The sequence below is a fragment of the Strix aluco genome, chromosome 27, assembly GCF_031877795.1.
Source record: "Strix aluco isolate bStrAlu1 chromosome 27, bStrAlu1.hap1, whole genome shotgun sequence".
NCBI lineage: Eukaryota > Metazoa > Chordata > Aves > Strigiformes > Strigidae > Strix > Strix aluco.
In genome coordinates, this window is record NC_133957.1 from 1,813,315 (window position 1) to 1,834,452 (window position 21,138).

Below are 21,138 nucleotides of genomic sequence, written 5' to 3' on the forward strand. Positions count from 1 at the left end.
CCCTCAGCACCCTTGGGTGTCCCCCAGCACCCTGCTGTGACACCGTCCCGCCCTGCACCTTGGGGAGCCCCCAGCACCCTGCGGTGTCCCAGTCCCCCAGCACCCTGGCATGACACTGTTCCCCCTGCACCCTGGAGGGCCCTCAGCACCCTTGGGTGTCCCCCAGCACCCTGCTGTGACACCGTCCCGCCCTGCACCTTGGGGAGCCCCCAGCACCCTGCGGTGTCCCAGTCCCCCAGCACCCTGGCATGACACTGTCCCCCCTACACCCTGGAGGGCCCTCAGCACCCTTGGGTGTCCCCCAGCACCCTGCTGTGACACCGTCCCGCCCTGCACCTTGGGGAGCCCCCAGCACCCTGCGGTGTCCCAGTCCCCCAGCACCCTGGCATGACACTGTTCCCCCTGCACCCTGGAGGGCCCCCAGCACCCTTGGGTGTCCCCCAGCACCCTGGGGTGTCCCAGTCCCGCAGCACCCTGCGGTGACACTGTCCCCCCACACCCTGGAGGGCCCCCAGCACCCTTGGGTGTCCCCCAGCACCCTGGGGTGACACGACAACCCCCCCCCCAGCTTCACACACTCCTTGCACACCCACGTGCAAACAGGGACCACAGGGTGCACACGGCCCTGTGCTCACACGCGTGTAGACAGACATGTACACACACGTGCACCCCCCCCAGCCCCCCGCACCCCCCGCACCCCCCGCACTCACTCCCGTCGTCCCCCCCCCGCGAAACGGCGCCCGCAGCGCCCTTCGCCGCCGCCAGGGGGCGCGGTGCTCGGCCACGCCCCCTCTAGACCACGCCCCTCCCTCTAGGCCACGCCCCCTCCCCAGGTCCCGGCCCCCGCCACCTCCCAGCCCGCAGGGGGCACTGCGGGGAGGGGGGAGCGGCGCTCTGGGCGGCGCCGCCGGAAGCGTCTCGGTGGTACTTCCGGGCGGTACTTCCGGACGCGCCTGCGCAGTCGGTGCCGCCGCGACCTGCCCGCCGCCGGTACGGCAGGTGAGCGGCGGCGGGTCGGGGCGTGAGGGGAGGGGGAGAGAGAGACCCCCTCAGGGGTGCGGGAGGGCGAGGGAGTTCCCCTCTGGGGTGCGGGAGGGGAGACCCCCCTCAGGGGTGGGGGACGGCGGGAAGAGCCCCCCACACATTTTGGGTGGGGGCAGGGGCGGGGGATCCCCCCCTCAAGGAGCTGGTTGGGGTTGGGGCACCCCCTCACACGCTCAGTTTTGGGGTGACCCCCTCGCACTGTTTTGGGGCGCTATCCCCTCACGATGTCTTCTGGGGTGACCTCCCTCCACGCTGGGGTTTCCCCCCCCCCCCCCGTGCTCTGTCCTCTCCAGCCCCCACGTCCCCTGTCAGGGCTGGGGGTCCCCAGGCCGTGCCCCCCTTGGAGCTGCCACAGGGAATGGGGCCGAGGCGGGAGCCCCAGGGCCTGTCCCACCTCACGGGGACCAGGGGCCTCACGAGCTCCTGTTCCTCCCTGGGCAGGTGAAACCCCCGCCAGGACTTGCACTGGAGCAGCTCCAGGACCCCAAATTCCTGAGTCCCAAACTGCCACTGTGGTGGCATTCAGCCAGGAGCTGTCACCTGGGTGACAAAGACATGTCCTGCCCTGCCATTCCCACATGGCTCCGACCTGTGTGTCCCCAAGTCCCCTGCCTGTCCCGGGGTTCACCCTGCATCCGCGAGGCCGGATCCCATGTGCTGCAGCTCCTCACGTCCCGGCGTCTGTCTGTCTCTTCCAGCCACGTCCCGTGCGTGTGTCCCTCCGTCCCACACCATGTACGCCTGTGCAAAGTTCGTCTCCGCTCCTGTGCTCGTGAGTAGTGACAAACCCCTCCTTCGCCCTCAATGTTCCCTCTGTGGAACGAGGCGGTGTGTGGGGTAACGCGTGACCCCCTCAGGGACACGGGGAGAGGTTTGGGGACATTTTCTGCAGGTTTAGACCCACCCTGGGCTGCACTAAAGGTGAGCGGAGCCCCGAGCGCTCAGTCGCTCTGGTTAAAGATCGTTTGCTGTCCCTAGATCGTTACTAATTGCCGACGCCGAGGTGGATACGGCGCTGGGAGGAAAGTGCCTTTGGCTGGGGGCCAGTCCCGGCGGCAGGCAGGATCCGTACACCGACGCCTGCGGCTGTGGGGTGCCCTCAGCGGGGCTGTGGGTGCTGGATGCCAGGACAGACTCTCCCAGCTGGGTGCTGCTGGCTCATGGGGTGCCCTGAGGGGTTGAGCAGGTTCAGGGTGTACCAGAGGTGACAGGAGGTGACAGCGGTGGCCTCAGGGCACCCTTGGGTGGAGTTTTGCTGCCCTGGGTGAACACAGGGTGGGGCATCCCCCCCCAAATCTGAGGGTGCTGTGCCTTGCAGGTGAGGAGGAGCTCGCGGGTGCTGTACCAGCCCCTCTCTGCCTCCGTGCTGAGCAGCCCTGAGGCCTGGACGGAGCAGGTAACGCGCCCAGCTCGGACTGAGGGACGCTTGGGGGGCTGGGGGGTCCAGGGAAGTGACTGTGCCCCCTGCCTGCTCTGGGGCTCCCCGAGAGGCTGCGGGGAGCTCAATGGGGGGGAAACTGAGGCCGGGGGGGGGCTGGGGTGAGGTTAGTCTCCTCCTTGCCCACCCTCCCGTCCCCCAGGCGCGGCCAGGCGCCCACCGGACCATCCAGACGAGCGCGGCCCACCGGGACATCGACACCGCCGCCAAGTTCATCGGCGCCGGCGCTGCCACCGTGGGAGTGGCCGGTTCTGGCGCTGGCATCGGCACCGTCTTCGGCAGCCTCATCATCGGCTACGCCAGGTTAGGGGGGGCCACTGTGGTGGGAAATGGGGGGATTGGGGACAGGCTATGCCCCCGCTGACCAGCCTCTCCTCTCCTTGCAGGAACCCCTCGCTTAAACAGCAGCTCTTCTCCTACGCCATCTTGGGCTTCGCCCTCTCCGAGGCCATGGGGCTCTTCTGCCTCATGGTGGCCTTCCTCATCCTCTTCGCCATGTGACGGAGCTGGTGACAGTGACAGTGACAGAGCCGGCCCCCCGCTGTGCCGGGTCCCACTCTGGGGGGCAGGGGAGAGCCCCGACCCCGCCATGGGCGAGAGGGGAATAAAGACGGTTTGATAACAGGGTCTCAGCTCCTCGGGTCTCCTTGGTGGCCCCGTCCTGTGTCACTGGGGCATGGCGCAGCGGGGGGGCCAGGCTGCGCTGGGCTCGGTTTTTCCCCTGGGGAGGTGGCAGCGTCCCCAGGGCGGACACCAGATGCCTGGGGCTGAGCCCTGCTGCCACCCTGAGCCCTCCGCCATGTCCCCAAGGGGACGGGGATGTCGTCGGTCCCTGGGGAGCCCTGGGAACTGCGTCCTGGGCTGTCACCTCCGCCCGAGGGCCATCACCCCTTGGGGACAGCGCGGGGCTGGGGGTTGGGGTGCGGGTGTCAGGGGTGCCCCGCTGTCCCCGCGCGATGCAGGGTCCCCCCGGGGCGGTCGCTCTGTGTCGTCGCCCCGCCCCGCCCCGCCCCGCCGGGGGCGTGTCCAGACCCGCCCCTCCGCGGCGAAGCCCCGCCCCCCGCCGCCCCCCATTGGTCCCGGTGCCGGTCCCTCCCCCCAGGTCTCGCGAGAGTCTCGCGCGTGGGGAGAAGGTGGAGGAGTGGCGGGAGGGGAGGGGGGGGGCGGAGGGGAGGCGGGAGCCCCAGCGCGAGAGGCAGCCAGCGCGAGGCCCCGGCGGCGGCGCGGCGCGGCCCGGCCCGGCCCGGCCCTCCCTCAGGTAACCGGTGGCGCCGGGGCATGGCGGGCGGCGGGGCCGGCCCGGACGAGGGCGGCGGCGAGAGGAGGCGGCGGCGGGGCAGCCCTCGGGGGGGGCCGCGGGGAGCCCCGGCCGGCCCCTCCCCCCCACAACTCTCCCCGAGTTTTCGTGAGGCAGCCGCTCTCCCCGCCCCTTTCGCTGATTGACAGCGCCCTCCGGCCAATCGGCTTGCCGCTAGACCCGGAGTGGCAGGCGGCGCGGCCAATGGCGGCTTAGGGGCGCCGCGTTGGGGCAAGCCCCTCCCCAGGTGGGCGGGGCTGCTGGAAGCAGCGAGGGGCCCGGGCGGTGCCTGAGGGGGGGCGAACCCGGAGGCCAGGGGGGCCCCGGGGTGGGGGAGACCTGGGGAAATGGGGGGCTTGGTAGGCACGGGGTGGGGGTGTGGGAGGGTCAGCGGGGTATGGGGCGCCAGGAGCGGGGGGGGGGGCATGAGGGGTGGCGGTCTGAGGGGGACTCAGGAATGGGGGCCTTGGTGGGTCTTGGAGAGTACTGGGCGGGGAGGGGGCTTAAGGGATTGGAAATAGGGGGGCATTGAGGGGTGGGTGTCTTGAGGGTTTGCAAATATGGGGGGCTTTAAGGGGTCTTGCAGTGGGATTCTGGAGGATGAACCCTGAAGAGGTATTGGGGAGTCTTGAGGGACTGTGGGGGGGGGCCTGGAGGGGTGGGGGAGCTTTGGAAGGTCGGAGAGAATTGGGGGGGGAGGGGGGTGTCTTTGGAGGTTGTAGATAGGGGAGACCTTTTGGTGTACAGAACCAGGGGGGACCCTGAGGAGATGTGGGGTGTCCTGAGATATGGGGACCTCAGGGGTTAGAGCAGCCTTGGGTGGGATCCTGTGGGGGCCCCCCCGAGGTGCAGGTGCTGGGGGACCCCCATTAATTGGGACTCTTGTCCTCTGGATGAAGAAGGGTTTGGGCTCAGCGTGGTGACTCGTGACTCTTTTGGGGCAGCTGAGGAAGATCCAGGCCAGGGTCCAGGATCCAGGCCCGCGTGTGGGGGCTCCCAGTGGCGAGTGGATGTGGAAAGGTCGTGGAGCAGTTATAGGTGCCCATGGGGATGGGGGTGAGGTGGGGAACAGGGTGTAGGCTGGTGAATGGCTGTGGGTCTGCAGGGGGTTGGGGGGGGGCTCTCAGCCCCATGCGGTCCCAGGGGGATCCGTGACTCCCACAGCACCAAGTAAAGGACGACACGCAAACAACAGGAATTACAGAATTAAGTAGTTTCTTCCCAAGTCTGAAACGGTGGTTAAATCTCACGGGGGCACTTTGAGAGCTCAGACTTCTGAGAGCTTGTGGGAGAGGTGAGGTTTCACCGTGCACTTGCTCGTCTGCCGCTGGCGCTGTGAAATCCGTTGCCCCTCGGTAGCTCCAACTTTGCGAGCGCAACCTGGGTCACGTCTCAAAGCTGTTTTGTTCCTACTGCCAGAAGCGTTGGTATGGAGCCCCTCAACCTGAGAGCTCGGCTGGTTCAGGTGTGAGATGAAATGTGTGTGACAACAAAAACTCCTTGTTCTGCTCAGCTTTCCCTGTTTTGTTCTTTCTGCCTCTTTCTTTGTTGCCTCTCCCTCACCAAGTCCCATCTTCTTTATGAAGTTATCACGTCTTTCCCTGCTCAGGTCCCTCTAAAGACAACCTTTCAGTTTAACGTTCAGGAGTACAACATAAAAATGTCGCTAACACTCAATGGAACTTCCCAATTTATTTTGCCTCACTGCAGTGCTTGTTGGGCAGGACTTTCTTCCACCAGGCATGGTCTGAAGGGGTTGTCTAGTTCTTTGCAAACTGCTTTAAAAATAGTTGTCACTGAAACGCAGTCATTTCTGGAGAGAAATTCAGCAGCAGTTCTCAACCACCAGCTTTATTGAACAGTTTTTTTGGATTGGAGTTTTCTCAGCGGAGACTAAGAATAACTTCACTGTTTGAATGTAGAGGAGAAGTTTGTGGGAGGTGGATTGAACAGCCAGATTCCTGTTTGGAAAATGAGGAGGGTTAACATCCTTGCTCCTTGTTTCCTTAAAGTGAGAGATCATATTCACCTTCTGTGACACGAGTGGGGTAATTACCGTTGCCAAGTGTAATCACTTTGCGGACTGGAGAGTGCTGGAGTGCTTGTTTGCTCTTAGTGTTAAAAACAAACAAAAAAGGTGTGGGTTCAGCTGGTGGAAGCAGCCAGTCAGCAGTCGACCTGCGAGGTTTGTAATGATTACCTGCGGCCGGGATGGCCTTTCCTCTGAAGAGTGGTTTCTTTCTGATCCTAGAAGTTGGTTGGGAATGGAGAAGTGGGAGACTATTTTAGTACCTGATAGACCTCACTGCTTTGAGAACTTTAATGAATTTCCTTAATTGTGTGCCAATCCTCTGGTTATACCTAATTGTAGTATGTTAAAACACTTCCTCTCCTTTCTGGCACTTGCCTGTCAACTGACTGTAAAAAATTATCATGTCCACCTTACCGCTTAGCCAAACTAGGCGTCTAGTTATTTTAATCTTTCCTTGTAAATCAATCCCTCCAGCTGCTTAACTATATTTTCCTGAATGCCTTCCAATTTGCCAATATCCTTCTGATACTGAACAGCTCGGGGTTGAACATGGTTTGCATCAGCGTGCTGGAGATCGGGACTTTCCCTCCTCGCTCTCTGCTCGGTTTATAAGAAGGAAAAGCTTTACACAAACTTGGTGACTATGTTAATCCTCCCACTTGCAATTTGTCTTTCGCTCTAACAGCTTTTCCCTGTTGAGGGCTGTTTCTAACATTAATTTCTACTTATTCTTGCTCATATTTCTGTTTTCTCAAGGTTCCTTATTTTCAAGTCTTCTCCAGCGTTTCCCACCGCGTGTATTTAGTGCTCTGATTTTTTTTTCTCTGTGTGATTTATGAAGATGTCAGGTGAAGATGAACTTGCTGTTGAGCCTTGCTGCGTCCCGCTGTGAGACGCTCAGCCCACCTTGGTAGCTTGCAAGTGTCATCATCCTTTTTAACCTGGTTGGCAGGACTGTTGCTGGTCTGAGTTAACTTGGAAGCGCGGTACGATCCGTGCGGCACGACTGCGGCGGTGATGGCGTAGATATGCCGTGTAGGAAGGTGGTGAAAATAAAAGGACGTGGCTTAAAAACCCCTCAAATTTCTCATGAATGTCTTTATTCCATCTCTTCTGAACCCCCGAGGACCCCGACCGGAGGAGACGCTGACTGTGGAGGACGTCCTCAGGATGGCTAAAAGGGGGTTTGTGGATGTGGTGTGGGGCAGGCAGGAAATTTCCCTCGCCCGTTTTGAGAGATGGGGAAGTTTGAGAGAGGAAGCGTGAGCCGATGGGTGTGAGAGGATGGTTGAGGCAGGGAAGAAGCCGAATCCTTCCGTCCTCCTTGAACACGCAGGGGTTCCCGTGATGAGGCTGGAGCTCTTCGCAGGGCATCCAGCGGGGATCAGGGCAACAAGGACACATCCTTGCCCAGAGCCGGCCGCTGCCTCTTTGTGGTGGAAATATTTTTAAAATGGCTTAGTAAAATACGCTCAGCTTCTGGCAGGCCTTGTGGTGCATGTGTTGTTTTTTGCGGCATGTGTTAGTGGAGGATCTCTGGGTTGGATTTTGTTTTGGATTCATTTTCTGCTGCATCACATGTGATGCTTTTTTGTGTTCTGTTTGGGTTTTTTTATCCTCCTGACTTTCTTGGGGCCTTTTTTTATTCTACTTTTTTTTTTTTTTGCCTTCCTAGCACCAAGAATTGAGGCCAGATTTCCAAAACCACTCTTCCTCCAGTCATTTAGCACCCAACTATGATGCATTTTGAGAGGAAATTCTGAGAGAAAATAGTTTTTGGTAACAGACCTTCAGGACTGGGGACCTGTTGCTTCCTGTGACTTCATTATTTTTTCTTCCCCCTTTTAAAGTAATCTAGTTTCTTGGTTTGAGTTTCAAGGAGCTTGTAATGTGTGTGCTGAGTAGTGGAGGCTGAGCAGAGACTACGCAAGGGTTTCCCTGGGGAGCTAGAAATGGTTTCTCTTTGGTGTAGAGGTGTGTAGGAAGCTTCCTATAGAGACTAAAACAAAAGCGCATTTATAGCCTCGCTTCCTTTTGAATGTAAAACTGAGGTTTTAATCAGCCTTCACATCACAGTATTTGTCACATCATTTTGTCTGGCTGATGAATTCCTACATCATGTCACTTGAAGTCCTCAGCGAATCTCTTAATTCTGCTCCTTCCCTGCTGCTTCAAATGGCTTTGCCCAGATCCAAAAAGTGAAGGCTAAGCCTCGCTCTGCTGCCGGGAGCAGGAGGTTGAGCCAGACTGAGCTGTACCGATGGCCTCAGCTGGATGCTGGGCCAGGGGGAGCACACCCGAATTTCCAAACTTCCAGCCCTTGGAGGTGCTGGTATCCACAGAGGTTCCTCTCCAAGCTGCTGGTTGATCCTCGCGCGCTCGGGTTTATTCTCCCTCTTTAGAGCTGATATTTACAGTGTGTTTTGCTGCAATTAGTCTTGGCTCATGGGAGTTTGGCTTAATTGCTTCTCTGAGGTTCAATTTCATAATCTTCCAAGAGGCTTCTTGCTTTTTTTTCCCCCCCCACCTCCTCGATACACCTGGTGGGGCACGTGCTGATGCAGGAGCCAGCCGCACAGAAGCCTTTATATAGCACACGCTGTATTTTAGTGCATGCCAAAGTTTGACATTTGTTTTTGCAACATGATAAATTCAGCGCCTTAACCAGCTCCAACGCAGTGTGGTTTCGCTGAGGCTAAACCTAATTTTAATGCAGGCTAATTATTTAGTGGAGCGGGATTTTTTTGGCTTGCACCTCTTTCCTCTCAGCTCTTTGCTGGGGTGGTGGTGGGAGGCCAAGCTGGCCGCGGCGAATTTTCCTCCCTCCACATCTCCCTTTTTGCTGCCGTACACGAGCAGGGGGCTGCTGTCCCGCATGGGGACAAGCGCAGAGCTGAGCCCCCCGAGGCGACAGCAGCGATTTATTGAAGTTTCATAACGAAAGCAACCGCCTTTGGCTCACGGGGAGCGACGCGGGGCTTGCGAACGGCGCGGCCGCTCTCGTCGCAGGAGCGAGCCAGCCCGCGGAGAGCCTGCAGCGGTCTGGAATGCCGCTCTGCTGTCCCACCCTTGTGCGAGAGAGTAAAGCGGCGGTGGAGACGCGGTGCCAGCCGTTGCAAGCTGGTTCTTGAATAAACAAAGCTGCTCTGCCAGCTACAGGCCGTGCTACCCACTGGGGGTATTTCTCTGTGCAGGCCCTGCAGAGCTCTGAGCTCTCTTTGTGAGGCACAGCTACCAAAAAACCCTAAAAGAGAAGCTGTACAAAGACATTTTCCTCCCCTTCTCCCGAAAAAAAAAAAAAAGTTTGAACTCCTTGGGTATGAAAAGCACGTTGTGCCTAGAGTTCAGAAGAGTGTAAAGCAGCAAAGTTCACCAGTTCTCTGCCTTTTGGGGACGCGCTGCCACGCTTGCAGCATTGCTGTTAGCAGAGCTCTTGCACAGCTTGCTTTTTTTTTTTTTTTTTCTGCTCATGGAGAATGTTTTCAGCCCTGGCTGGCAAAGACCTCGTTCTGAATACCATTGTTACTATTTAAAATAATAATAATAAAAAAGCAGTCTTTCACAGACTTCAGTGTATTAAGGACTTGGCTAGATGTGGACTTGGCAGTGGTAGGGAATAAGCAATGCCCAAATGAGTGTATTTATACCTGAGTAACTAACCGTACCGAGCTGTCTTATACCCTTTAACTGCTTCCAAAGTGAGTAAACCAGACTTGGAGCAGAACATGGCTTTTTGGGTTTTCTGCCAAAAAGCTCTCGTTGGTGCTGAGTCTGCTGAGATGAAGGGAACAAATCTCCAAATCGCTAAGCAGTTGATGCGTGCGATTATTTAAAATAGCCAGCGTTTAAAATAGACTCGTTTCTAGAGGTACAGCTGGTCGCGTCCGCGGCTGAAGATGCTGGAAATCCGTAGAAGTTTTGAAAGTGAAGTTGAACAACCGCCGCTGAAGTTGAAGTAGGTTGCGTGTGGGCAGGGAAAGCTTTGCCAATTAATCTCCTTGCACTGAAACATAAAGTTTTCTTCTGCCTCGTGCTGTTCTCATTGCAGCGGGATCTGAAGGTAGGCTTGGCCGCCTTTCACAGGCCGTTCTTCCGCTGTTGCTGTGGTAGGAATATTCCCTTATTTTTTTGGAGCGTTGGTAAAATAGAGCCGGAGGAGGAGCCGCAGAGGGAGATGAGATCCAAAGGCCGATTGTCACCAGGGGTGACAGCAGCTGGGTGCCAGGTCTCCTGGAATTAACTGTTAGGTCCAGAAAATGTGAAAGCAGAGACTTAGCCGAGCATCCCGCAGCTAAGGGGGGGATTTACTGGGTGAAAACAGCGCTGTGGAGGTTTATCTACAACCTTAATCGGCTTAGAAGCCTTTATATGGCAGAGTGCGCTGTTACAAACCTGGAGAGTTTATATAAGAGGGAGCATTGCTCATCGTCCAGATCCTCGCTCTGACCGAGCCACGTGCAAAGGGAACATGACAAAACGTGGGATTTTTTGAACATAATCCTGGGAGCGTTGGCAGTGTTTTAATGAGCAAGTACGTTTACTGGTGGAGGTGGTGAGAAACTTCCCGAGGGATGCTCGCTCTTCTTCGTGTGGGTGTTTTTCATCTTTCTACCCCACGTTGCGGATGTTTTTCATCTTTCTACCCCACGTTGCTTTCCTTCCTTTTGTTTTTTGGAAAGCTCTCTATTTTTAATGCATATAGAGCGCCCGTTTGTATGATCCACGTTTAGGACGCCGTATCCTTCATCTATGTAAGATTTCACATTTTGAATTATGTAAACTATATATAGGAAATCATTGCTTTGTTCACCGCTAAAACGCAATCATTCCGAAGGCAGAATGCAGTTCTAGTTAAACAACTCACAATAATGTACCAGATTTCTAGACATTGCTTATATTTGGAATATTTCTTGCTCCCCTCTGATTTTAGGGCTCGCATATCAAATAATGATGCCATAAAATGTGTGTGCCTTTGAATGCTAAATAAATAAAAATGCCCACATGTGATGTAAATAATAACAGGTGGGACAAAATATTTTTACTTTATGACCACGCGTGCATACAAGAGTGTCGTGCCTTTCCGTCCCCTGTCCCGCTGGTGCTGTTTCAGTTATTTTAATTCATTGACAAGAGTTTTATCCATGGGTAGTCGCTTACATAAGAGGCTCTCCTGTTCTTAACTCCACGCAGCCTTGACTTTGATCTTCCTTTAAAACTATTCACACACCATTGTGGGGAAAATATGTTCAAGCTTGACTTGGGCTCTTACGTCCCATTTTCAGCAGCTTTTTTCCTCGCTTTCATTGAAACAAGGGCTCTTAAGCAGCTAAATAATTTCAGGAAATGGGACTCCAGTTTCTAGGTCACTTAGGCATTTCCTAGGTAAAATAATGCATTCTCTAAGGCTTGTCATGGCTTTCTTATAATTATCTCTACTCAGTAAGAAACAGTGGGTCTCTTAGGTTTTTCCTTCCTTTCTTAAACTTGAATTATTTCTCTCTCCTGTAGTAGATCTCTTGCAGTATGTTGTCCCTGCTGTGAAGAAGTATATAGCTGAAGATGTATCACCGCTAATGAAGAAGCACAAGGCGACCCAAGAGCCGTAGTGCCAAGCTCTGGAGGCTGCCTGCGTGCGTCTCGGAGTTTGCCTGTTAGAGGATCTGTTTACTCAGTGTGTCATCGTGCTACAAATTCGAATCTGCTGGAAGCAACGCCAGAAACGGTTCCTACCTGGTGATCTCTGCTTAGAGCCTCTTCTTCCGCGGGCTGCAAGGGTTCAGTTGGTTGGGGTGTGAAGGAGGAAAGAAGAGCTTTTTGCTTGAAATTGTGGGGAACGTTTGTGCCGGGTTGCTTTGGTTAGAGTTGGACACAGACGTGCTCTCGCCTGTTGTCGCTCTGGGTTCACGCTTAGGTTGTCACCTTGCTCCTGGTGACACATGTACTGCGGGGTCTGCTCTGACCTTGGAGGTGACAGCAGCGGTGGGAATTAGAAGCACAGAGGCTTGTCTGACTGCAGTGGGGAGGCTCGGGACCTTCCATGTGGTTCCTCCTGTTTTGGAGGAGGTCCTGGAGGAACCAGTTGATGATGAACCATGCCTGGGGCCTTGCTGCCTCTTGCAGTGTTGGTGGTCTTGCAGTAGCCCCTCTGTACCTTGGGGACGCCCTGTAGAGCCCCTCTGTACCTTGGGGACGTCCTGTAGAGCCCCTCTGTACCTTGGGGACATCCTGTGGAGCCCATCTCTACTTTAGAGACATCCTGTAGAGTCCATCTATACCTCGGGGACATCCTGTAGAGTCCATCTTTCCTCCAGAAATTGGGAGTGGAAACACAGCTTTGTCATATGAGTAATTGGATGATGATTTAGAGATTTGGTCTCTCCCTTGTGTCTTTGTGCAGATACTTTAGGGACATCCTGTGGAGCCCCCCTGTACCTTGGGGGCGCCCTGTGGAGCCCTCCTGTACCTTGGGGGCGCCCTGTGGAGCCCCCCTGTACCTTGGGGACGCCCTGTGGAGCCCCTCTGTACCTTGGGGACGCCCTGTGGAGCCCCTCTGTACCTTGGGGACGCCCTGTGGAGCCCCTCTGTACCTTGGGGACGCCCTGTAGAGCCCATCTATACCTCGGGGACATCCTGTAGAGTCCATCTATACCTCGGGGACATCCTGTAGAGTCCATCTTTCCTCCAGAAATTGGGAGTGGAAACACAGCTTTGTCATATGAGTAATTGGATGATGATTTAGAGATGGTCTTTCTCCATCTCTTTGCCTGGAGAAGTTGCTGACTTGCTGGTTTATGTTGGATTTTGTCTCATGTTCATCAAAGGCTTCGAAACCCTTTGGACAGATGCCTTTTCGTATTAGAAATCTGATACTTGGCACCTAACTAGAGAAACCTTGCCTGTGTTAAAGCATGTTTTGCCAAGCTACGGCTGCTTCGGTGATGTTTGGCAAGGATTAGTTAAAGTAGGTATTTGAAGAGCAGCAGCTACTTTTCTCTCAGGAATCTGACTGTGAAAGGAGGAGCGGGAGGACGCATGCTGTTAGTGCGATGAAATCCGAGCTCCTTGCACCTGGAAAACACCGAACCCGGGCAGTTCTCACAAGGCGTCTGCGCGCCGGTGTCCCTCAGCTCCGTGTTCGAGAGCAGAAGGACCTCCCGAAGGTGGTTCCAGATCACTCGAGCTTCTTGCAGCTGGTCTCACTTTTTTTTGGCCACAGTGTTTTGCATAGATGGGGAAAAAAAAACCCCAACAGTATCCTTCCCTTTGTGCTGCCTGTGATGTACGGGCATCCCTGTGGCTCGGCTGGGGCCCAGCCGCGCCGAGATGACACGAGACTTTCTCTAACACCTTGCTCTGAAGTCGGAGGCCAGGCCAGATCTGATCTGGAGACTGGCCAGTGCGAGGAGACTCTTGGACAATGGAGCTTCTATAATGGTTTTTATCCTGCCAGACCCTAATGTGGAGGCAACGTTAACAAATTACACTTTTTGTTATGGTAACGGTAAACTCGTTACTGTTTGTAAGAGGGTTATAAACGGGGTAAGCTGTGTGGTTGGGAGGACTGGTGGAAGCTGTGCTGGGAAAAGCCTTCAGGCTGCCTGGTGCTCTCAGCCAAGGGGCTTTGTTGCTCTAACTGCAGGGAAAAAGCTTTTCTGGTCTCTGTGAAGTTGCTCATGGCTGATGCGCTGCTTTGGGGCCCGTGTTATTCCTTTCGCCGGAGTTTATTTTACATTTGACAGGACGCTGACGGTGCCTCCCTCTCCCATCGCACACGCACTGAGAGGGGGAGAGCGACTCTCCTGTGAGCTTCGACCCTTTTCCCAAAGCACGTGGAAATACTCTTTGCAGCTGGGCTGTTACTTCAGTCCCGTGTGAGCTGAGGAGAGCTGCTTTTTAAGTCACTTTAGGGCCAAATGTGATGCCTCATAGGAAAAGTTGTTCTGATAGCAGCGACTGCAGCTCGCTGGGGTGGTGAAGCTCCAGGGCTGTTTTAAGGCACTTGCAAGCGAGGGTTTAGTGCGTCTTTGATGCTGTCGAGGCGATACAGTCCCAGGTATTTGGGGATGCTCTTGTGGGGAGGGGATCCTCTCCAAGCTCCAGAGCAGTGCTGAACACCCAGGAGGGTACAGTCAGATGGTAAGTGGTCGGACTTTGCTTTCACCCCGCGCTGTAGGTTAACTCGTAATGACTTGTTAAATACCGTATGTCTGTTGGAGATTTACTTCAAGCGAGTTCCTTGCCAATATTCCAGTTTATACAGTTGGGTTTGCTTTATCAAGCTTATAAAGCATAAGGGTGTTACGCCTCTAAAGCAGATTTTATAGCATCGGCTTTTGGCCTTCTTTCCCAGATGACAATTTTAAGCTCTCTTGTAGCTTTTTGGTTACAAAGCAAACATTCTCACTCCTTCCCTCACACCCCAAAATAACTTTAAAGTCAAAGCCGAGGACTAACAGCAGCCTGCGCGTTTTCACTAAGCTCGATGGTGGCCTCTCCCTGTAAAATTTAAAATCTTTCGCAATGTCTTTGGGCGTATAATAGCTGGCAAAAGTCAAACAGAGATCTGGGCACCCAGAGGTGCAGAACAAGCTCTGTTCCTAAGTCCCTGCAGGCATCTAATTGAATTTGAAAGTCAGCAGTCATTCACCGGTGGAAATTAGGTGCCAAATGGACTTTACAAAGCACCTAAAAGCAGGTTGGGCACTAGCCCTCTGTCTTGTAGAGCTAACCCCGCCACAAGGAAGCCTAAATGTTGAAGTGGCTTGTTTTCTTGGTTTATTTTTTTAAGGAAGAACTTGACCTCTTGGTTTTTTTACCCCACTTTACGGTGGGTTACGGTGCTCCGAATCCTCACCGCGGTGTTGCACGTTAAGCCAGGGCGGCGTGGGGAATGCCGGCGCGAAACCCCAGCGAGTGCTGCGGACGGACTGCGTTCCCCTCTGTGCGTTTTCTGGGTGCAGCCGCCTCTCGCTGCTGCCTCTGTGACCCTGTGGATCCGATTCAGAGCGCCCTGTGCTGAATATTCATCTCGATGGTCAGGAAGCTGGAGGCAGAGAGCTGTTAATGACTGCACTTAGAAAAATAATAAAGAGCCTTTCCTGGAACGGTCTCAAAGCAACATGTTTCCTTCCTTGCATTTTAGTGGGAAATCTCTTACTATTTTTGAGAGCTTGGGGCAGTGCCTTGTACTTCCTTCTCTTTTGGCTAGCGGGGTAGAAATGGCCATCTGAGTCTGACTGTCTTTCCCTCATACTTAGCAAAAAGCAGTTGGGTTTTTGATTGCAACCAACCTCTCTTCCAGTTCCAGCTCCCAGTGGCAATTACGGATTCTGTCTTGAGTCTGCCTGCGATCTTCTATATTCTCCTGTAGTAAGATGTATGCCACAGCACAGATTCTGTGCAGCCATCTATAATAATCTAGTTTATTGTGGTTTTATCTCTTCTTCCCAGTAGCAGTGTACTGCCTGTCCTTGGGGCTTGGTCTAGTGTCTTGAGCACTATTTGTGTTTGAATAGGCTTGTTTGTATCTCGGCTCGGGTTGTTAATGCTCTTGGCATGGCTCCCAGGTCTCAACAAAGTTACCCAAATTGATCTGGGATGGCCTTGCGACTCATTAGTCTCTGAGAATTAATCCCATGTAGCTCAGTCTCATAAAAAGTTAACTCCTAGCTCTGTTTTACCTTTTGCATTAAACTGACATGCCAAAAGTAAAGAGTAGCGAGGAGCACAGTGACTTGATCAAGGGAAGAGAAGCTCTGCCTGCCACAGGTGTAGCAGTACCTGGGCTGTACCTTGTAACAACCCCAGGTGACGAAGACTTCTTTCTCTTTTTTTTAGGGAAATATGGGGGTTATTATAAAAACGTTGTTTCTGATCCAGTTCTGCCTTTGCTCCTGCTGTCAGCTAAGTACTGTAATTTTCCTGCAAAAGTCACAGCCCCCACTGGATCCTCCACCCCTCTTGAAAACTCTCTGCCCTGTTTAATAGCCTGGGCCAATTGCAGTCAGGTTTTCTGTCTTGCCTGTGGGTAGAAAGACATCTTACCTTTAGCTGCACCTTTTCTTGGCCTTGTTCCTGTGTGCCTGAGGCTGGTGTCTGTGATGGGGTTTACATCTGACTGGGAAGGGCGCTTTTTCATTTTGGAGAGTAAAACAATTCAGAACGCATCCTGCAGTGATACAGGACGTGGCAGTTGCACTGAACCATCTGGGTATCCTCTTTTTTGCTCGCAGATGGCATTGCTCATCTCAGATAAACTCCCTCGTCCTGGAGCCCATGGCAAGAGCCATTTTGGGGTGCTGGGTGCCACGGTCGCCGCGGTGTCAGCCCTGATCCTGACCCCGAGGCACCGACGCAGTTATCCTGTGTGATTTGTCTGTTTTTCCTCGCCACTTCTCCTTCCATTGTTGCTGTAACTCTTGGCAGACTTTTAAAACTGATGCTGAAATTCCCTAAATTGTCCCTTTTCACAGTGCGGCGCTCAAGCAATTGTTTGTTCTTTTGGCGACTGCAAATCTGAGGGGTAAGAGAGCGCGATGGGAGACTGAAGCCTTTTACTGGATCTGAAAAATAACTGTAGATAAACTCCTGCGCGGACAGAATACAGAGCGAGGGAGGCTTGATCGTACCTGCAGGCGTCTGTTCAGCTTTTGGAAACTAAGAGCCCTTTTGTTTCTGCACCGCACCTTTCACTGACAATCTTAACTTACAGTCAGTTCCCTAGGTACGTCCTTTCTCTTGATGTCCCTATCTTTAGCAATTTTCTTTCTTCTAACTCATTTTGCAGCTCATTCTTCACTCAGGTCTTCCTAGGCGAGTAAATCTTAGCAGAGGGAGGCTTCTGTCAGCAGAGCGTACAGTTTGCTTTTGTTTTCTGTTCTACTTTAAGCCTATTTTTAGGAGGTTGCTCTGCAGCTCTTCTGGTTTTGTTTCATAGTTGGTGCAACCTCTAGCTTTAATTTTGCGGTCGTATTAATGTAAAGTTTATCCTTATGATTTATGGGAATAAACCATAAATGTGCTTGTACTGGTACACTAGTAAGCGCATTTGTGCTGGAGAGGGGAGCTGTGCTGGCAAACTCGAAGCAGAACAATTTTTTGCGTACGCCCAAGTGTTCGTTGGGATCTGAAGTATTTCAGCTTGTCTTGCAAGGCACAGATGCAAGAGTGTTGGGCACAAGCATTCCTGCAATAACAATAGTCACATGCAAGTACAACAATAGAGCCTTATTTTTAGAGCATTTTTCATACCAGCTCTATCCCCCGACGTTCAGCCGAGTTTTAATGACCTGGGAGTTTCTTCCATCTTAACACTGAGGTTTCAGGAAACGGGTTTTTTGATGGGGATTCGAGGTGATCCAGGGGAAAAAAAAAAGTGTTTTCCAGTTGGTGGGAGCTGTGAGGGTCCTGGTGTTGGGCGCAGGAGGTGTAGGGCCACTGTTGGAGGGTAACACAAGAGACCCATCAACGTCCTCGGAGGGGATGAGGGGCCAGTTGCTCATGACTTTCACAAACCAGAAGAGGCATGACTCAGATTTACAAATCTTGGCTTAAGACTGCTTCCAGACCTCAGCTACTTGTCAGTAATTCAGTTGGAACAGGTCTGGAAAAGCTTCATGAACACAAAACCCCACATTGCTCCTACCTGGATCCTGATACGTATGAGGGCAATCGAGTTTCTTACCACCCGGGTGGGGGATATTTGTGGTAACGTGCGCTTGTGAAAGTGTGGCTATGGCTAACGAGACTAAAGGCAATTAAGAGTCTGACTGTGGCCCTTTCTGTGGCATCAGGCTCACGCTGCCATGACTTGTCCTGTGGCTCCAGGCGCACCTCGAAAACTCTTCTCTGTGAAGCTAAAATAGTGCCTTTGAAAGGATATAGAGCATCTTGGATGAGAGGGTCCATAAATGCCAAATGTGCTTTTGAAAACGTGTATCCTGCTTCTCGTGTGTCTTCCTAAACTGTTTCCTAATTCTAGTTTTTCAGATGGGTTCCATGAGGTGCCAACACATGTCCTGGGGGAAATCCTTTTCAGGAAGGCTGGTCTTTCATTGCTGTTGTTGATGCATGTAATATGTCTAATTCCTTTTAAGGGAGTTAAAATATTACCCCTAGGTGTCTGTCTAGACTAGGATAACGGGCTCAGTTTTTTTCTTAATGGGCTAGTTAACATGCTTTGGGACCACTTCAGTTTATGGACTGGTGTACCAGGGGGAAAGTAGCATATGGGCTGACTTTAATATCTGCAGGAAGAATTAAACTTTTAAATAAGTGGAGATTTTGATTATTGAGGTAAGCAAAACTGGCTTATCCCCAGCCCAGTGTCCCAGTGAAGTTCTTTGTCAGAAATAGAGGCTTTGCTGGGCAGCTCAGTTCACTGGGACGGGAAGGGGAGGTTTTGGCTTTCGTTGGATACTTCAGCCTTTTCCCCTTCAGCTCTTGCAAGTACCAAGAGCCTGTTTAGATGGGTAAAATAAATATTTTAATTTTAACGATGACAACATCATCCTGTCTATAGACGAACCTGGGCATCGCTTTTAACCTCTCTAGAACTTCACACCTAGATTATGGTTCATTGCCAAGTTTAAAATTATACCTTTTGTTAGTGTGGAATGTACCTGCCAGCTGCCGCCCTTATCCAGGGTGTCAGAAAGGGATTGGGATGAGTAAGGTGTGTGCGTGCGTGGATGTTGGTGGGGAAAAAGGATGATTGAGAAATTCAGCAGTAATGGTGGGAAAAGGCAGAACTTGTCTAGTAGACTGGGGAGAATTTTGTGCAAGAGAGGGAGGGCCTGGGCTGGGGGAAATGACCTGTCTACTAAAAACACTCTCAAGTAGAAGGTCCTAGTCTGGACCCGCTTCCTGCTTCCCATCCCATCAATTCCTTGTTTCCTGGTGGACTTCTGGGAGAAGTCATAAGGAAGAATAATAGCGAAGCAACTTCCCCAAGCACCCATTGGAAACGTATGTGGAGCTTTACATCCCTAAAAACGGTGGTAGTGGGGAGGTTTGTGAATCTCCTCCAAATTACAGTATGCTTTGTCATCACAAAACCGGCAAAGGCTTGTCCAGCTGTGACCTTACACGGCTCCTTGGGAAGACCCTTCTCTTCTCTTGCCGTTGCGTAGAAGGAGGCACAGCGAACGTCGCGGCGTGTGATCACGGGTGCTGCGGGCAAAACTCTTCACTTCCATCTGTCTGCCTTCCCTTTGCAGGGGCTTGCCTAGATTAGGGATCCTCACGGCTACCTTGGATTACAGTTGATCCTGTCTACACCAGGCATTGCAAACAGGTTAGTTAAAACACAGTGCTAAATATGTTTGATCTAAGGTAATAGGTGTATATTCTGAAACGTGGAGATGACCTTCTTCTGTTAGGCTGAAACTTTGAGAGGACGGGACAGTTCCAAAGGGGTAAGTAGTCTCCTCTTCAGTGCAGCTGTATCAAAGCCTGTGGGTCTCCTAACGTCCGTTATAGGGGCGAATTATCACAGAATCACAGAGTCGTTCAGGTTGGAAAAGCCCCTCGGGATCAGCGAGTCCAACCCTCAGCCCGACTCTACAAAGTTCTCCCCTACCCCACATCCCCCCACAGCTCATCCAAACCCACCCCCCAGGGGTGGGGACTCCACCCCCTCCCTGGGCAGCCTATTCCACTCTCTGACCACTCTGGCGGGGAAACATTTTTTCCTCATGTCCCGTCTAAACCTCCCCTGGATTGCCACCTTCTTCATAGCTGAGAGCAAACTCTGGTGCCCAGGTTCAGCCTGTGATAGATTTTTTTTCATTTATGAGCCTCCATAGTTCTAAGGGGATTTTGTATGATTTGAGTTCGGCCGGTGCTAATTTGATATTTTGATTTGTTGGAGGGTTTTCCTTTTTAATTCTCTTGACTCTTCACAAGGGAATTCTTCCAGCAAGTTTCAGGTGGGTCTGCTGACTGAATTATTTATTAAGCAATCAGCAGCGTGCTTGGTGTATTGCACACAAAATTGATGTGGCGTCTGCACCACCGTGTTCACACGCTTGACTCAGATTTTCCAAAGCCTCAAAGTAAAGTAGATTGTCTCCAATTCTTTCTTCATCACACCAATAATCATCTCCAAAACAATGTCTTGTAGTTCTTCTGAACTTAATAGAGGCCCTCTGCTATCAGTAAAGCCTCAGGCTGCCCCAAATGCTCTGTTAATGGACATTTAAAACGTGCTGCCTCATAGCGCACACAGCAAAATACTTAACTTTATTATGCATCAGCTGTGACTTGATTACTTTTTCCTTTAAAAATGCATGTGATCCCTCCCAGCTAAGGACTTGAATTAACAAAAGGCTTTGCGCACGAGTTCCTTGAGGAGTCAAAACTTTAAATACCTTCATACCCTACAAATGCCATTCTTGCAGCAGTGGAATCAGTGGAGCCTACGTGGGTGTGCATTTAATCTCTAGAGGGTTGGTTTTCTCCAGCTGCAAAGCAATTGTCAGTGGGTTTCCCGAGATGACAGCACAGGGCAGTGATGGAGCCAGGAGTAGGACTTGGGTGAACGTTGCTCCGGGGCTCTGCCTCGCGTCGTTTGCAGAAGAGCCCCTCGTCTCTCGGCTGCTATCGCACCACGCGCCTCCCGTGTCAGCTCGCTGCCAGCCCGGCATCCTGGTGTGCACTGAACCGCTCCACAGAATATTTCTCATTTATCTCCATGCCAGAAGTAGGAAGAGGCGCCGTCCCCAACAAATCAAGAACGAGATTAACTTCAGGAAAAAGTCGTCATTCCTCTGCCAGCGCTGACACCCTTGGATAAGCGGCGCTGGAGAAACGGTGAAGTGAGGCCGTTGTCCTGGCTACACTTGTCTGGCCTCGCAAACACCCCCCTGCCACGCTGCCGTTGCTTTGGTGAGGAGTTAAAGTTGCCGTTGAAGGTGGGAATGAGATCCACGACGGAGCAGATGCACTCTTGGATGCGAAGCTCATGTTTATTCCGTTTTTCTGCATGCTGTGCGTGCTCCAGAGGAGCTGCTCCCGTTGAGAGCGCTGCTCTAGACAAGCCAGTCTTCAGGAAATTTGTACTCTTAAGTACCCTGTGCGAACTCCAAGGGGTGCCTGATTATCAGCACAACACACGCTCGAGACCGCTGTGAAGCGTGGCTTTGGGTTTTACTTCATTTTACAGACACCCTATAGGTTATTTGCATGAGTTAATAAGGCAGGAGAGAGAGAAAAGCACATAGAGATTTGGGGAGCGTGGCCTATTTTGGTTGAAAATGTCTTTTTGGTTTTCCATGAGACGGCAGCTGCTTGTCAGGTCTGTGCTGACAGAACTTTGAAGCACGCTTC

The 21,138-nt window shown here is 52.7% G+C and overlaps 2 protein-coding genes across 7 annotated transcripts in view; both read left to right on the forward strand.

The window, feature by feature from the left end:
• Window positions 1–923: 923 nt before the first annotated feature.
• Window positions 924–3,109, forward strand: ATP5MC2 (ATP synthase membrane subunit c locus 2). 2 transcript variants are annotated; one of them, XM_074807515.1, is made up of 5 exons: window positions 924–999; window positions 1,743–1,816; window positions 2,363–2,440; window positions 2,625–2,785; window positions 2,869–3,109. In XM_074807515.1, exons 2-5 carry the CDS (start codon window positions 1,778–1,780, stop codon window positions 2,981–2,983), a joined length of 393 nt encoding a protein of 130 aa, XP_074663616.1. In that variant the 5' UTR covers window positions 924–999; window positions 1,743–1,777; the 3' UTR covers window positions 2,984–3,109. The 2 variants fall into 2 exon arrangements, with proteins under 2 accessions (XP_074663616.1, XP_074663617.1); XM_074807516.1 differs by having other exon boundaries at window positions 966–990.
• A 519-nt stretch (window positions 3,110–3,628) lies between these two features.
• Window positions 3,629–21,138, forward strand: part of LOC141915923 (cyclic AMP-dependent transcription factor ATF-7) — a 66,416-nt gene continuing 48,906 nt past the window's right edge. For 3 of the 5 annotated variants that reach the window (XR_012621032.1, XM_074807848.1, XM_074807854.1), the window contains exon 1: window positions 3,629–3,740. The gene's annotated coding sequence lies outside the window, so the exon portion shown is untranslated. Of the gene's footprint in view, window positions 3,741–19,028; window positions 19,106–21,138 lie in introns of all 5 variants that reach the window. The other 2 variants (XM_074807852.1, XM_074807853.1) reach the window with 2 other exon arrangements.

Excerpts from the sequence above, each read along its gene's own strand:
- ATP5MC2 (XM_074807515.1), top strand. The coding sequence starts at position 1,778 with ATGTACGCCTGTGCAAAGTTCGTCTCCGCTCCTGTGCTC. Across the intron at positions 1,817-2,362 it reads TCGTCTCCGCTCCTGTGCTC|GTGAGGAGGAGCTCGCGGGT; the intron begins GTGAGTAGTGAC and ends TGTGCCTTGCAG. Across the intron at positions 2,441-2,624 it reads CTGAGGCCTGGACGGAGCAG|GCGCGGCCAGGCGCCCACCG; the intron begins GTAACGCGCCCA and ends CCCGTCCCCCAG.